At 36.2% G+C, this 15,259-nt stretch overlaps 1 protein-coding gene across 2 annotated transcripts; it reads right to left on the bottom strand.

Moving 5' to 3' along the window:
* Positions 1 to 215: 215 nt before the first annotated feature.
* Positions 216 to 5,762, bottom strand: LOC127654452 (high mobility group protein HMG-I/HMG-Y-like). Of its 2 annotated transcripts, none has more exons than XM_052141657.1 (5): positions 5,522 to 5,762; positions 5,034 to 5,143; positions 4,356 to 4,433; positions 3,839 to 3,883; positions 216 to 1,861 (listed from the first exon to the last, which is right to left on the bottom strand). In XM_052141657.1, exons 2-5 carry the CDS (start codon positions 5,121 to 5,123, stop codon positions 1,793 to 1,795), a joined length of 282 nt encoding a protein of 93 aa, XP_051997617.1. In that variant the 5' UTR covers positions 5,124 to 5,143; positions 5,522 to 5,762; the 3' UTR covers positions 216 to 1,792. The 2 variants fall into 2 exon arrangements, with proteins under 2 accessions (XP_051997617.1, XP_051997618.1); XM_052141658.1 differs by lacking the exon at positions 216 to 1,861 and adding an exon at positions 1,869 to 2,681.
* Positions 5,763 to 15,259: the final 9,497 nt, after the last annotated feature.

Here is a 15,259-nt window from a genome sequence, read left to right as displayed (position 1 = left end):
AGTTGACACAAATGACAGTAAGATGCAAGTTATGAAGTGAATAAATGTCAATTATTAGAAGAAAAAAACAAGCATTTTTATAAAAACCTAGGACTTCAACCTAAGTGTATGTAAATTGACTTAAATTGTATATAGTTAAATATTACTATACTACAGTATATTCTAATTGAATCATAATTCTAATATTGTATACAGTGCATAGACATTTAGAAAAAGTATTTTTTATTAAGATCAACACACAGTACACATGCAAATATATAGTCAATAAATCTAATACACATTTTAGAACTCTAATGGTGTATTAACAAAATGCCACATACATGTAGGTTATTATACTGCTACATGAACAATCAGGATAAAGGGAATTTGAACTACTGAGGAGAATAACATTGTCTTGGGCGTTTGCTGTTTGATCACGACACCTTAATACCTGAGGCGGTTCGAATTCGGAACTTATGAGGACTTGAATGCGCAAAATACAAACCTAGTGTTTAAAGGACAATTGGGCTAAGCTTTAGGTTACATTTCTGCTCAACATATGCAATAGTCTTATAACTCAAGACACAAGGTCTTGAGAACCTGTGAGAGCATCCTTTAGTTTATAACTGTTGTTAATTAAATAAATACAGGGAGGCAAATAGAATACAATAAAGCGAAACATTTGCATTCCAAAAGCACTTGGTGTGTCGATAACATTGAGCTGATATCTGTTGCAAAGAGTCCCTTGTGGAATTATAATGTGAGCAAAGCTTATTAGAAAAGTAATTTTTGCTTAATTTTTTGCTCATGTTTTATCCACCAAACCTTGTGGTCTGATGTCTTTGGAAAAGCACCAGAAAATACACGTTCAATGGGTAACACTTTCAAATAAGGTTACATTTCTTATGATTAGTTAACAACATCAGTTCACATGAACTAACAATGAACAATTCTTATAAAGCATTTATTAATCTTTCAACATTTACTAACACATTTTTAAACTCAAACGTTGTACATGTTAACCATAATGCACTATGAACTAACAATTGTATTTGTGTTAACTAACATTAACAAACATTATGAAAATTAGGAAAAAATATATTGTTCATTGTTAGTTTATATTAGGCTACCTAATGCATTTACTAATGTTACGAAATGTAATCTTATCATAAAGCACTAGCATTCTACTATGTGTAATAGCAACACATGCTAGCCAGTGTCAAAATTGGGCAATCTTCAAAATCTACCGACATTTCCATTAACTTCAGTAGTGTCCGTGACAGATTCATGATTCCTGGGGCTTCTAGTGTCAATGACAATGGTACTTTAAGTTAAATATATTTGCCCTGATAAATCAAAATACAAGAGCCTGCCTCAAGAAATATTCACTGATGGTTGTATAATATGGAACATCCAATAAAAAGCTTAATGAACTATTAAACTGTAAACAGCTACATTCAAAAAAGAATTCATTCTATGACAACTATTAAGCCAATGATGTTTCACATTTAAATTATAGCTAATCTACATACAAAACAAAGCTACAAACAAAGCATAAGTAGTAAAGCACCTCAGTTCAATAGATGTATATGTAGTCAAATAAAACTAAGAAACACTCAACACATTTTTATGCAGGGTGATTCTGCTTTCTCTATTTGACCTACTTACACAAACCTAATAATGTATTACGCCGGATATTTCCTTTACAGTTATAACTGTCTTTTTGTGAAATGACATTCCCTGCGATTCACAGCTGGGAGAGCAGACGGGCAGTTAGTTTGGTTGAGTGTGAGGTAGTACTCCTGTAAGATAGTTACTGTTCTTCATCGTCATCTTCTTCAGCGTCCTCAGACGAGTCCTGAGGTGCCTGTTTTTCCTTTTCCTGTTTCAACACAGAACGGAACCAAACATTTGGGAATGCATTTGAAGGTATATTTCATGCAAGTAAATCTTCACGTTTTGACATTTAAAAAGAACTGCCGTTTTAAACTGGTGTTTAGATGGTTTGACTTTGAAATTAAGTTGAAATTAAATTCAAAATTTAAAGGATTAGTTCACCTGAAAATGAAAATGATGTCTTCATTTACTCACCTTCATGTTGTTCTAAACATGTATGACTTTCTTTTCATCCGTGGAGAACAAAAGAAGACATTTTTAAGAATGTTCAGGCGGCTCTTTTCCATAGCATAAAAGCATAAAAAGCTGTAAAGCTTACAAAATGACAAAAATAATAAAAAACACTATAAAAGTGTTGAAAAAATAGATTGATACCTAAGTCGTTATTCAATAGCTAGGTTCCATCCAAATGTTCTGCATTTTTTATAAGCTATACTGAAATTTGACAGAAGAAAATGCGCATTTCCATCAACTGAGGAAGCCCGATCGTGTCATGGAGCAGCTAAACGACCTCCTTGCTTTGGTGAGAGTTGTTTTTGCTGTAATAGAACAATTTTACATTATGATATTCAATGCTAGCAGAAGACGTCACAGAGTAAGTGCAATAGCTCACATAACGAGGGCTCAAATGGCTATTTCCATACACCGCCAGCCTCTATGTACCTGGGAGCGACCGCGCTCAAAACCGTTCTGGAGGATTGTGTGGAACCACTTTAAGGACGAGCTGTGGGTGAAGCACTTTAGACTAACCAGGGCACTGTTCGAAGAATTGAAACATTACTGAAATTGAAGAGATCTTGGAGATCCTGAAAAGGAGTGGAAATAGGTGACCCAATTGATATAATGATTTAATAAACTAAATAATAACATATAAAACAGTTTCTGTACTATATAAAGGGATAGTTCACACAAAAAAGGAAATCCTCTCATCATTTACTCCCCCTCATGCCATCCCAGATGTGTATGACTTTCTCTCTTCTGCTAAACACAAATTAAGATTTTTGAAGAATATCTCAGCTCTGTAGGTTCATACAATGCAAGGGAATGGTGGCCAGAACTTTGAAGCTCCAAAAAGCACATAAAGGCAGTATAAAAGTAATCCACTTGAATCCAGTGGTTAAACCCATATCTCCAGAAGCGATATGATAGGTGGGGGTGAGAAACAGTTCAATATAACGTATAAGTACTTTTTCCACTATAAATTCTCCTCCCTGCCCTGTAGGTGGCAATATGCACGAAGAATGCAAAATCACCAAACACAAAAGAAGACTGTGAAAGTGAAAATGGAGATTGATAGTAAAGAATGGTACTAAATATTGTTCTGTTTCTCACATATCGCTGCTGAAGATAAGGATTTAAAAACTGCAGTCGAACGGATTACTTTTACGCTGCCTTTATGTGGTTTTTGGAGCTTCAAAGTTCTGGCCACCATTCCCTTGCATTGTATGGACCTACAGAGCTGTGATATTCTTCTAAAAATCATAATTTGTGTTCTGCAGAAGAAAGAAAGTCAAACACTTATGGGATGGCATGAGGGTGAGTAAATGATGAGAGAATTTAAATTTTTTGGTGAACTGTCGCTTTAATGCATATTTTTAATTAAGCAAAACTCCAGAAAATCCACCTCATCCTGGCGCATAAACTTTAAAGCGAATTTTGAAAATGTATTTGCATATAAAGCATTTCCATTGAGGATTTCTTCTGCACAATTTCAAAATTCGCAAAAAAATTGTTGGATGGAAACCTAGCTAATGACAATCTTGCCCTGTTTCTCACACAAAGCTATATTATGGCTTCAGAAGACTTGAAATATAGCATACATGTCATATGGCCTAGTTTTATGATACTTTTTGTTATTTTTGGAGCTTGAATGCCTGAATAAAACCCCATACAGGAATGGCATGAGGGTGAGTAAATGATGACAGACATTTACATTTTGTGTGAACTGTCGCTTTAAGTGTACCTCTTTCTTAGGTCTTCCCTTCGGTTTTCCTGCAGCCGATGCTTTCTATTGAATACAAAATTACATTAATTAACAATTAATGAAGAGTCAAAAAATGTCTCACTTAGTCATACACAATCTTCCCTCCCAGGCTAAACACAAACAGTTTTTTTCCCCCTAAGCATTTTAACTGAGACAGTAGCAATGCTGCATTAACACCAGTAGAGGGAGTCACTCTCTGCACATGAAAACAGTTAGAGGGGCAATGAGTTCACAGAGGACTCTTCAGGCAGACACTGCCCAGGGCTAAGTGGCTAACAGCGAGTGACCTGCTGGTCTGGGGATGAGCTGTCAACATAACATTTCCACGCACTATTTAAATATAATAATTCATATAGCTCTGTGTGTTTGCAAAATACAGACAGCTGTGTTGTGCAACTGCAAATGTGGAAATAAATTCTGTATTTATTTTTGTACACAAGGCAAGGCCATAATTAAAGGACTCATTAAAATAGTGGAAGACAACAACAGCACTTACTCTCTTGGAAGGTCCCTTATTTTTGCTACCTTTTGGTCGCCCTCTTGCTTTTTTTGGAGTTGGCGATCCACTTGATTCCTGTAGGAAGTTTGAACATGTTTATTAAAAAGATGCCTCGATAATATTTTGGAGACTATCGTGTTACTTAAAACTAGGGAGGCAAATATAACTGCTATACAATTTATAAAATGTAAATATTTGTATACAAAAATTTGGCTTGTTTATATAGCTGATAAGTAATTTTTAACATTATAACCGATGGCAAATCCCAAAAAAATCCATTTGTTTTAAACAGCAGTGTAATTAACTTGACTGAAATTCAGTAACTGTAATCTGATTACACATTTTTTAAGAAACTCAAAGTAATTTGATTACTTTGTAATCAGATTACACCTCACACTTATAATGTACTGTAGCAAAGATAGATAACCATTTAGTACTTTAAAACCTGGCGTAGAAAAAAGAAGTAACAGATGTTGATATTTAATAATAGAAAGAAAAAAAATATTTCTGATATTTTGTGAATTCCTACTAACATACATAAACAAACCCACTACAAACATTTAATGTATATATTATAATTGCATTATTCTTCCTCTGACTCAGAAATGAACCTGTCTTATTTGACATTAATAATATTTGTTTTATTATTATATTTAATGAACTATTCCATTATACCTTTGGATGTTTTCTTGGTCTCCCTCGCCCCCTTTTCTCCACTCCATCCTTGTCTTTAAGGGAGACAGTTTGTTTCTCTGAATCGCTCATGTTGCCAAGCTTCCAAAAAACTAAATAAAATATAAGTTTACAGTCGATTCTCCATTCAATGACTTTCTTCATTCATAACACTAATGACAATTGTCTATATTTGTACATTAAATAGAGGTTTATTATAACAACTAGAATGCATTAGACTTGTATTAATTAGCAGTGGCATTTTATCACACACACACACACACACATGTTTAATCCTTTTGGATCAGAATGTGGCATTGGCAAATAAGTGTAGGTGTTGATGCAAAGGCGAGGCGCTCACTAGCTTATGCAACGCTGTACCTTCATGGACACCATATAGCGCACAGTCGTTACTTTCATATTGAATGACGTGCAAATAAACATTAAAGCCCTTGTGCAATCTTTCACGAGAGAACGAAGCATTCACTTACATGCACTTATACAGGAGAGCGAAATAATGTTATGCGCGCGCTGTGTTTTCCGTGGCCCCACCTCCGCGTGCACAATGTCTACTGATTGAATTCGAGCGCAATCGCCGGTCTACCAATAAAGCGCAGTCTAAATTCAAAGCACAAAGACGTCTACGGACGGAAAAGAAAGAAATTAACTCTGTCCGTTCCGAAGGATATGCAGAACTGATGTGCTTAAAGCGAGCTCGAGAATGGCAGCCGTGTCACTGGAATGAAAGGCCAATGGCAGCGCAGGACGAGCCGCAGTTTGATGGGAAGAGAGGCGGGTCTCCACGGGCAACATGCTTCATTTGCTGCCTGTGACACATCGGTGGCGCCAAATATAAAAAGAAATGTGTCTTAATAAATGATGTTTCATGTTGAGCTATCAGACAAGAACTTTTTTTTAAGTAGCCTACACAACAATAGTCTGTTCATCATTAACTGAGATATGTGAAATTTGGATTGATAATGGAGGAAGAAAAACAAACCTTTGTTATAAATAATGTAATTTGTTGGATGAAATATTTTATTCAGGAACTCAAATAAAAAATAAAATTCACTCCTGCTATATATATATGGAGCTGTCCTCCATACACTTGCCTTTAAAATAATAAAAATTCCTCTTGCCAAAAATAGGCCCTTATAGTTATCATACATTCTCATAAAATACGACAATGTATATGATTAATTATGTATATAATAAAAATATTATGTTATGTATATTATTAATGTGTATTAGAATTTCTTATTATTTTGTGCTGTTATTATTACATAAACAGTGCTGAAAATGTTGCTTTAAATTGAATACAGTCTTTAATAAAGGTTTCATATATATATATATATATATACACACACACATATATACACACACACACTATATATATATATATATATATATATATATATATATATATATATATATACACACACATACACACACAAATATGAACCCCATCTTTAAAAAGGTACTGTACCAATATATTTATACACTCAAAATAATAATTTTAAGATTTATTCATTTCCATTTCATAAATAAATTCAATCAAATTTAATTGAGTAATCTTTAATGAATATATATATATAAATTGTAAAGCATTATGCGATTTAATTTGATGGCATTTTGTTATGACATTGAAATGTGTAAATCTTAAAAACAGGTTACATTTTTTTTTTTTTTTGAGCAACGTGGAAGAACAAAACTAAATGTCACAAAAGGCCTACATCTTCAGCAGACAATTAATTAAAATATATAAAATAAAGGTCTATATTTTATATATAGCCTACAATTTATTTGTTTATTTATAATATCTATGAACAGAATTTTACGTTTTTACTAGGCTATCCACCAAAACATCACTCAGAAAATAAAAAAAGATTTATGTTCAAAAACATAATATAAACAAGGTCAATAACGTCCTTATATAATCATACTTAAGAAAAAAAAGAGCTTATAATAATAATAATAATAATAATAATAATATTAATAATAATAATAATATCTTTAAAAAAAACTATCAAGTAAAAGGTTTTGCGGGTTTCTATAAAACCATATTTTTCTAAATAAGTACGTTTTTGTCTTGTGAATTTTCCATCACTTAAAGGCAGAAACATACTGCACGCAAGCACGCAAACGCAAACGCGTATATATTGCGTTACTCTGTGGTTAAAACCTCAAACCACAAGAGGGCAATAGATTTTTTTAGGCATGACTACGAAACCGGTGTTGCGTCTGAAACCAGGAAAATGGTGCCTTTTGAGGCGACATGTTGATAATATGGTGCTTTTCAAACTGTTCAGAGACCAGTTTCCTTAAGAGTTCTATTCATTCAATACAGCTGTCAGTTAAGCCATTAACTGATTAGGCAGCAAGTCAGCTGCTTGTGTTTTTTGGATGCAGCCCGGATGTGGTAGAAGAGACGATTGTTCAGGATTTGGGAGAGACACGGAGAAAAAACAAGTTCGTCTGAATGGTCTGGGGACAAAAAGTAGTATACATTTTTCGAAAAGCTTCAACTCAAATTGCTGCCCGAGTCCGCCATGAAAGTTGTTGATTGAAAGTAGAAAATTCGCTCTAGTGCCCCTTGCGGCAACGCTGAGAATGCAACACTTATTAGCGTTCTGTTTCTCAACGAAACTTGCGTTGAGGTTGCGTTGCGTTCACGTACTTTTGCGTAGAGGATGTTTGGGCAGTTCCATTGTAAAAGCACTCAGCGGGGTGGTTTTTAAGAACTTACATTTTATGTATAAAAATGTTTAAAACAAACAACAGATTGTTTAAAGCATAATAGATATTTTCTCTTAAATTATTATACCAAATTTCACAAAATCCAAAGAAATAATAGGTAGCCTATAACACGTTTTGTTTTATCCAATTATGTAGACTACATAATTCCAGAGGTTATTCACCAAATTACAATAAAAAAAACTTGTTTTTACATCAGAATTACAAAACTGACTTATGCTTAAATTATCAAAAACAAAACAAAACATAAAAAAATGATTGGGTTTATATATATATATATATATATATATATATATATATATATATATATATATATATATATATATATATGTCATCTATAATTTTAAAGTGCGCCTCTTTGCATTTTGAGGCGATGGGAAACTCGATATATTTAATTCTAATTTCACATGTTTCTTTTCTATTATAGTGTTGAGGAACGTAAGCTCTCCTTATGGCAGAGAATGTTTAGCAGAGACGGGTCACTTCTATTAAAATTATTGGGAACCGTCAATGGATGTAGAAAGGAAGTCCCGCCTTACAGCTATAAGATACACACATCGCCTGTCAATCAACTCGAGAACACGCATGCGCATTAGCTAAACAAGCCGGTAATTTTTATTTTATTTATGTTATTTTATTTTATTTATTTTTGCGTAATCTAAGATAAAGAATGAAAATTGATACCAGTGTTGTCAGATTTTACCGCTGATTTGAAATATTTTATTTTCTTGTCATATTGACCAACTGTTTTGGAGATTTCGTTCTTCTCTGTTCAAGCTGCACTTGTATGCCGCCTGTTAACGTAGAAAATTAGCTGTACATCCTGCCTCAGAGCGTTCCAAAAATGGCCGGCGAGTGGCCTGACTTGCTAAAAATACCTTAAAAATACCTGAGTAATATTCTTGGAGACATTTTCTTAAAAATGTATTTTTATTCTAAATGTTCTTTAATCAACCCAATCATAGATAAGGGAATATATATTATAAATCAATATAATCCTCCATAACGAGGTGCATAAATATGACAGTCAGATACGTCAAAGTACTTCAAGACAAGAGACCTGAAGATCAAAACAAAACTAGGACAGAGTATTTCAGGATTCAAATATCTGTGAGCTGTTGTAACTTGGGGCGATATAGAAAAGAGGTGTTGATATCTATATTGATTGGACATACAGGTCTTAATTCTACATTGTTTCTAATGGGTATACATCATTTGGGCCAATGTTAGTATCGTGGAGTAATGGAAACAGTTGAACATTATTATTATGCAGTGCAGACAGTTTGTAGAGGAAAGGAAAGTACTGTATTACAGTGTATGTAATATTGATGGAGGTACTTTTTCTTTAAAATGGCTGTTTGGAGATAAATTAAGGAATATAATTGTGTTTAGAGCAATTATGGCATTTTTAGAAGATACAAGGCTAAATAAGCTCATATGATTCAGTAATGCAGGGTAATTTGGTAATAGGGAATTAATTATAAATATTAATATATGCACATCCCAAAATGACAAGGTTTAGGTAATGGGGCTGAACACACAACAGCCTAGACCTCTCATGTATGTTTGGGTGCCAACATTTTGATGCTCCAAAAAACACATAAAAGTAATCCATAAGTTAACTCCAAAAGTTTCAATCAATATCTTCAGAAGTCATATGGCAGGTGTGGGTGAGAAACAGATCAATACTTAAGACTTTTTTTACTAGAAATCCTTCTGGTGTTTTTGTTATGGATGACATTTATGCTGACTGTCAGTGATTTTTGGAGCTATTTGGAGTATAATGTGATGTTTTGATTCTTCCAGTGATACTAGGAATTTCAGACATTTAGTCATCAAACCAATAATATACAGTAGCCTGTATATATACAATTAAAACACAAACTTGTATAGTGTAAGTATACTGTATGAAGTATAGACACTTGAACCAGACATTAATGTATCTTCCTGTTACTAATAATTCTTCTGTTGGTTGTGAAATGATGCTGTGAAATACTAATATGTTGTCCTTTTGTGCCAACCAATTTTAAAACCAGAGCTTCATCTGAACAGCTGCACAACGTCTGTTCTGTCAGGCAAGATCCAAAATTATATGTCACAGCAAGATGTAAAAGGAAGCATTAAGCTGTTTTTTTGTGTGTGTGCCATATTTGCCTATGCAATATGTTGCAGTTCCATCCACCTGGCTCGTTACTCTATTTAATTTATTTACCGAAGCCAAATTTTAACTGCATTTGGCACTTGTCGAGTGTTAATTTTGGACCCTGCCTCCAGGTATTACAGAACTGCCCTGCTTTAGACTATAATAAAACCTCACTGCAGTCCATTTGCACTAAGTTAAGAGAACAACAGCAGCCGCAGTAGTTCTTTGAAGCCACACCACAAGCCACCGAGGCCCTGCATTGCCATATGGCTTTGATTTAATGGCAGCAGTCTGTTTTTCAGGACTAAACTCAGATGATCTACTGGCCTATCCACCTCCTCCAGAATCACATCACTGTTAAACATGGAAGGAAGCTGATCCAAAAGCAAAGGAGTCTGGCCTTTTACCGGTACAGGACCTGGAGGAGAACCTCCCGGTAAGGCCAATGAACAGTGTTTAGCCCCAATACGAGGCTCAAAGAATGCAACACCATTTGTATTCACGCTGAGAAGGTAAAGTCCTTAAAAGTGTTCAATCAAATGTGAGCAAAACCGGTTTTAGCGATCGTACCACATCATTAATTTAAAGGAATATTCCGGGTTCAATACAAGTTAAGTTCAATCAACACCACCATTTGTGGTGTAATATTGAGTACCTAAAAACTCATTTCAACCCCTCCATCAAAAAAAGCAAAAATCTTGGTTACAATGAGGCGCTTACTATGGAAGTGAATGGGGCCAATTAATAACGTTAAAATACTAATTGTGTTTAACGTCAAATGTATAGCAACAAGACATAAACAATATGCAATTTAGAGTGATAAAACTGCTCACTAACCTTAAAAGTAAAGTTAAATCCAATTTTACAACTTTGTTGCCATGGTGACAAAACGCTGTAAACCCTAAAATAACTGTAAAAACTATGATAGACAATTTTACAGTTCAAATAATACACAAGTTTTAACAGAAGAATTCATGTAAGTACGCTTATGAAAATATATGCTTCATATTTCTACCTTTAAACCCCCCAAAAACTGGCCCCATTCACTTCTATTGTAAGTCCCTCACTGTAACCTAAATTTTTCCTTTTTTAAGAAAAGAAAGGACGAGTCAAGATTTATTGTTTAAGTTAATAAACATTAAGGCTGAACGAAGACCTTTTGTTTTTTGTTTAATCTGTTAAATTGCATGGAAGCATATGTCCTGAAGCAGTGTACCAGTCTCCTTTTTTACTATGAACTGTTACCTATTTTTGATCATTTGTTTTGGATGTGCACACACATCCTCCATTTTTAATTAACATTGTGCAACAAATGCTGTCGATTGCGCTTAACTTGTATTGAACCCTGAATATTCCTTTAAAACAAGAAAGCAAAATGGTCCATATTTACTTTCTTAATACATGTTCCTCGAAAACCACACATTAAAGCAACCACGAGGAGGTTAACCCAACGTGACTCTACCCACCCTAGCAACGGGGCCAAATAGTTGCTTAGGAAGCCTGACCGAAGTCACTCAGCATGGATTCGAACTTGCGACTCCAGGTGTGGTAGTCAGTATCTTTACTTGCTGAGCGACCCATGCCCGAACAAATGACTCTTAATCAGCCGGTTCTTTTGAATCTATAGTGCAAAACACACAGTGCAACCAGTCTAGACCGATTCCTGAACAAATTACTCTAATGAGCCTGTTCTTTTGAATCTATAATGCAAAACACCACACAGCGTGAACAGCGTAGTCCGATTCACGAACAAATGACTCTAAAAAGCCGGTTCTTTTGAATCTATAATGCGAAACACAGCGCAACCAGTGTAGTCCGATTCATGATCAAATGACTCTTAATCAGCCGGTTCTTTTGACTCCACAGCACAAAACATAGCGTGACTAGTGTAGTCCGATTTCTGATCAAATGACTCTAATAAACTGGTTCTTATGAATCTACAATGCGAAACACACATCACGACCAGTGTAGTCAGATCCCATTACACAGAGGTGTTACTAGGCCCTTTTAGGGGGGCTTCCGTCCCCTTTAAATCTCATATGATGAACAGTGGTAGGCTGCTGCTCAGCACTATTTTGGGCTATTTAACTTCCACTCTTCCCACTCTGATTCTGCATTATTCAGCATGTTCTTCAATTGGCGGTGCCAACGACACAGAAGCAGAAGATAAGGTGTGTGTGTGTGTGTGTGTGTGTGTGTGTGTGTGTGTGTGTGTGTGTGTGTGTGTGTGTGTGTGTGTGTGTGCATTTACGGATAGATTATCATGAGATCTGCATCTGTGCAGTTCTTTGTCATAAATGCAGTTTACATAATGTGATGCGGGAGCAATACAAGACGATTTCCCATTCTCACAAATATATGGCCACCATCCACCCCTCATCACACTAGAATTGTTTTCCTCCAGCGAAAACGGAGCATTTCACTCTCCATAAAGGCATACTTTAGAAAACGATCATGATGCCATTTTCATTTGAAAATGTAATTTATTAATTAAAACAGATTATTGTGGATGCGGCATTAAATTAACATGCAGTTATGCACAGAAATGATTAAAGACACAAGCAGTGACAGACAGCACTCAGTTAAACTGCTTATCACAGTGAATGACAGAGATAGAGAAACATCATGTGGAGTTATTTCGTTCGACTAAATAAAACCAAGCAGCTGATTGTGACATTTATTAGACTTAGAGTAAAGGAATTTGTGTTTTTGTGATGTCACTTGAATTATAGAAGTTGCAAATTGTTTAATTCATGTGCTGTGATTTGTTTTTTTTTATAAATAAAAACAAAAAAGGAATGATTTAATATAGGACAGATTAAACATGTTGCCACTCTATACAATTGCAGTAATATAAGGTTTGTCTAAATTCTTCAAGCGTTTATTTATTCATCATTTATTCAATTTAGGCATTTATGTATAGTGTTTCGAAAATGACAATATTCTTAATGAATATTAGCAGGTAACTGAATGATTTGAAATGAAATCAATATTCAGGGGTTGATTTGACAGGTTGTGTAAAACCTACTGTATTGTTCATGTAGCTTGAAATGAACTAGATAACATGATGAACAGTTATAGATGGATAAACACAGTTTTTCTTGCCATGCGTGGGTAGGTCTGCAAATGAGCAGCAGTCAGGTGAGAGTAGAACCTGGACCTCTGATGACAGCCTCTCACACACAATACACATTTTATTGTCTGCCTATTTCCACCTACATTTCACAATATAAAGCAATGGTATTGTCAAAGGATGAAGGGATGCATGTTCTGACATTACTGACACTCAATAAGAAATTATTCATTGTCTTTCATAGTCAAGTGAATTGGAATTCAGTTTTTGGTTTCTTCGAAATTTCAGTGCAAAAAGAGCGTGAAGTAGAGCAGATTGAAGATGGCACAGAAGAGAAAGGGCAAGATCATGATCCAGGTGAGAAAGTGAACAGAGAGTTGGTTTGGATAAAGTGTCTGGTCAATGAATACATGCAAATGTATTTAAGATATCTGAAATTGCTAGGACACCTACAATATCTCAAGCTATAATTACTAATGTAAACTAACAGCTAATGTCACATGTGCAAGATGTTTAAGATGGGAAGTATGTGAATGGAATTCTGGCATTATTTATATATAATAAAAAACTCTGTTTCTAGCATTTGGCTGCTTTGTATTATTCATGATGTATTATTCAGAAGAAAGAATATATATTTTTACGACATTATTATTATTATTTCAGAAAGCATACTCATTAGTGGATACTGAGAAGTTTGATTGTGATTGTGAACCCTTATATTTTTTTACCTGCTAGTCAAATAACAGGGTGGGAGAGAGCATGAAGAAGAGGAAGACATGAGCGAGGGCAGGACAGATATGCAGCCTTAGAGAAAGAAATGTACTCAGATGAAGCACAGGACAAAGGTCCAAAACAGGCAATATTACACTATTATCCCCAGGAGCACTTCAGCTTCCAGCCAAATTGGTTTTAAACTTATTTGGCTCAAGTACTCACAGAAGAAAGATTTTGCCTACTGCTTTGCTTGCCATGTCTTTGGTAAAAACGTGAAGCATGATGTATTTGTGAGTAGTGGATTCAAAAACTGGAAAAAGGCACTCAACGTCTTTCACACAAGGATTGTGTTGTGTCGTGAGGCTTTGCAGCAGTTTGATCCTTTCTTGCAGCATGTGGTGGTGGGGGCGTGATCGAGCGTTTGTCCTGAGAGAGAGAAAACAGTAAGTGTGCACACACCTGAGCCTGATAATGTCTAACACCTGTTTTTAGTTTCAGTAAGCAATGGGGAGAGCGGTATAAAGTGACCACACCAGTGACGAGACAGAGAGAGAGAGAGCTACTGCTGAAAAGCAAGCCTGTTGTGTGTTTCTGAGTATTGTACTGAAAAGCCAGTTTTGAGTTTAATTAAAGTCTTACCTTTGAGTTGAAATTCCAAGTTTTTCGTTTCCTCCTTTTCCAACAAACAAACTTCTTCACACTGGTACCGAAACCTGGGAAATTGGAGGAAGTACACATCATGGAATCCTCGCAGTTAGAGGAAGTCCTCAAGTACCTCACCAGTTTACATCATACCCATCATCAGGCCCTGCCTGAGCTATGTCAAGAACAAGATCGCTGCTTTCTTGAGATCCTACAAGCTCAAGTAGAGGACCGGCATGTGATTTGGAGCCTCCACAGCCAGGAGAAAGCCCCGGCCGTGACCCCTGACACAGCAGCCCCCATGCCCCCGGCCACTGATGGGGGCAGAAGATGATCCAGAAGATTTCCTGGACCTATTTGAGTGGACAGCCAAGATCTTGAGCTGGCCGTGTGCCCAATAGGTGGCAAGGCCCTTTCCCTTGTTGTCCGGGGAAGCCCAACAAGGCCATTTTGCAGCGGGCCGGCTGCAATCCAGAGCAATATCGCCAGCTCTTCCACTCAATGAAGTTGGAGGGCACCGGTCGACCGTTTGCCTTCACCTAATGTCTCCGGGACACCTGCCGGAAGCGGCTGCTGGCGGAGGACCACGATGTTGAGTGAGTGATCGATTGTTGGTGTACCAGAGGTCGGAAGAGCCCTTCCACACTCTCTCCCCTCCCCCTATGTTTTCCCTGTACTCTTCCCACCCCCCTCTGTCCTTTGACTCTGCTCTCTCCCAACAGCCCGTCCCAGTACCCTGGAGGCGTGGAATCCCACCACCAAAGCCGGATCCCCATTCGCTGGGATGTGTTCCTCCGGGGACCTCTTTACCTCATCGCTCTCCACCTCAGGTGGATATACCCGCCAACACCGGTGCGGGCGTAATGCCTGGGCCAGCCTTCTGGAGTTGCAGGGATCTGGGAC

Source organism: Xyrauchen texanus, chromosome 13, assembly GCF_025860055.1.
Source record: "Xyrauchen texanus isolate HMW12.3.18 chromosome 13, RBS_HiC_50CHRs, whole genome shotgun sequence".
NCBI lineage: Eukaryota > Metazoa > Chordata > Actinopteri > Cypriniformes > Catostomidae > Xyrauchen > Xyrauchen texanus.
The sequence above is the reverse complement of the archived record's forward strand: the minus strand, read 5'-3'. Positions and strand labels throughout refer to the sequence as shown.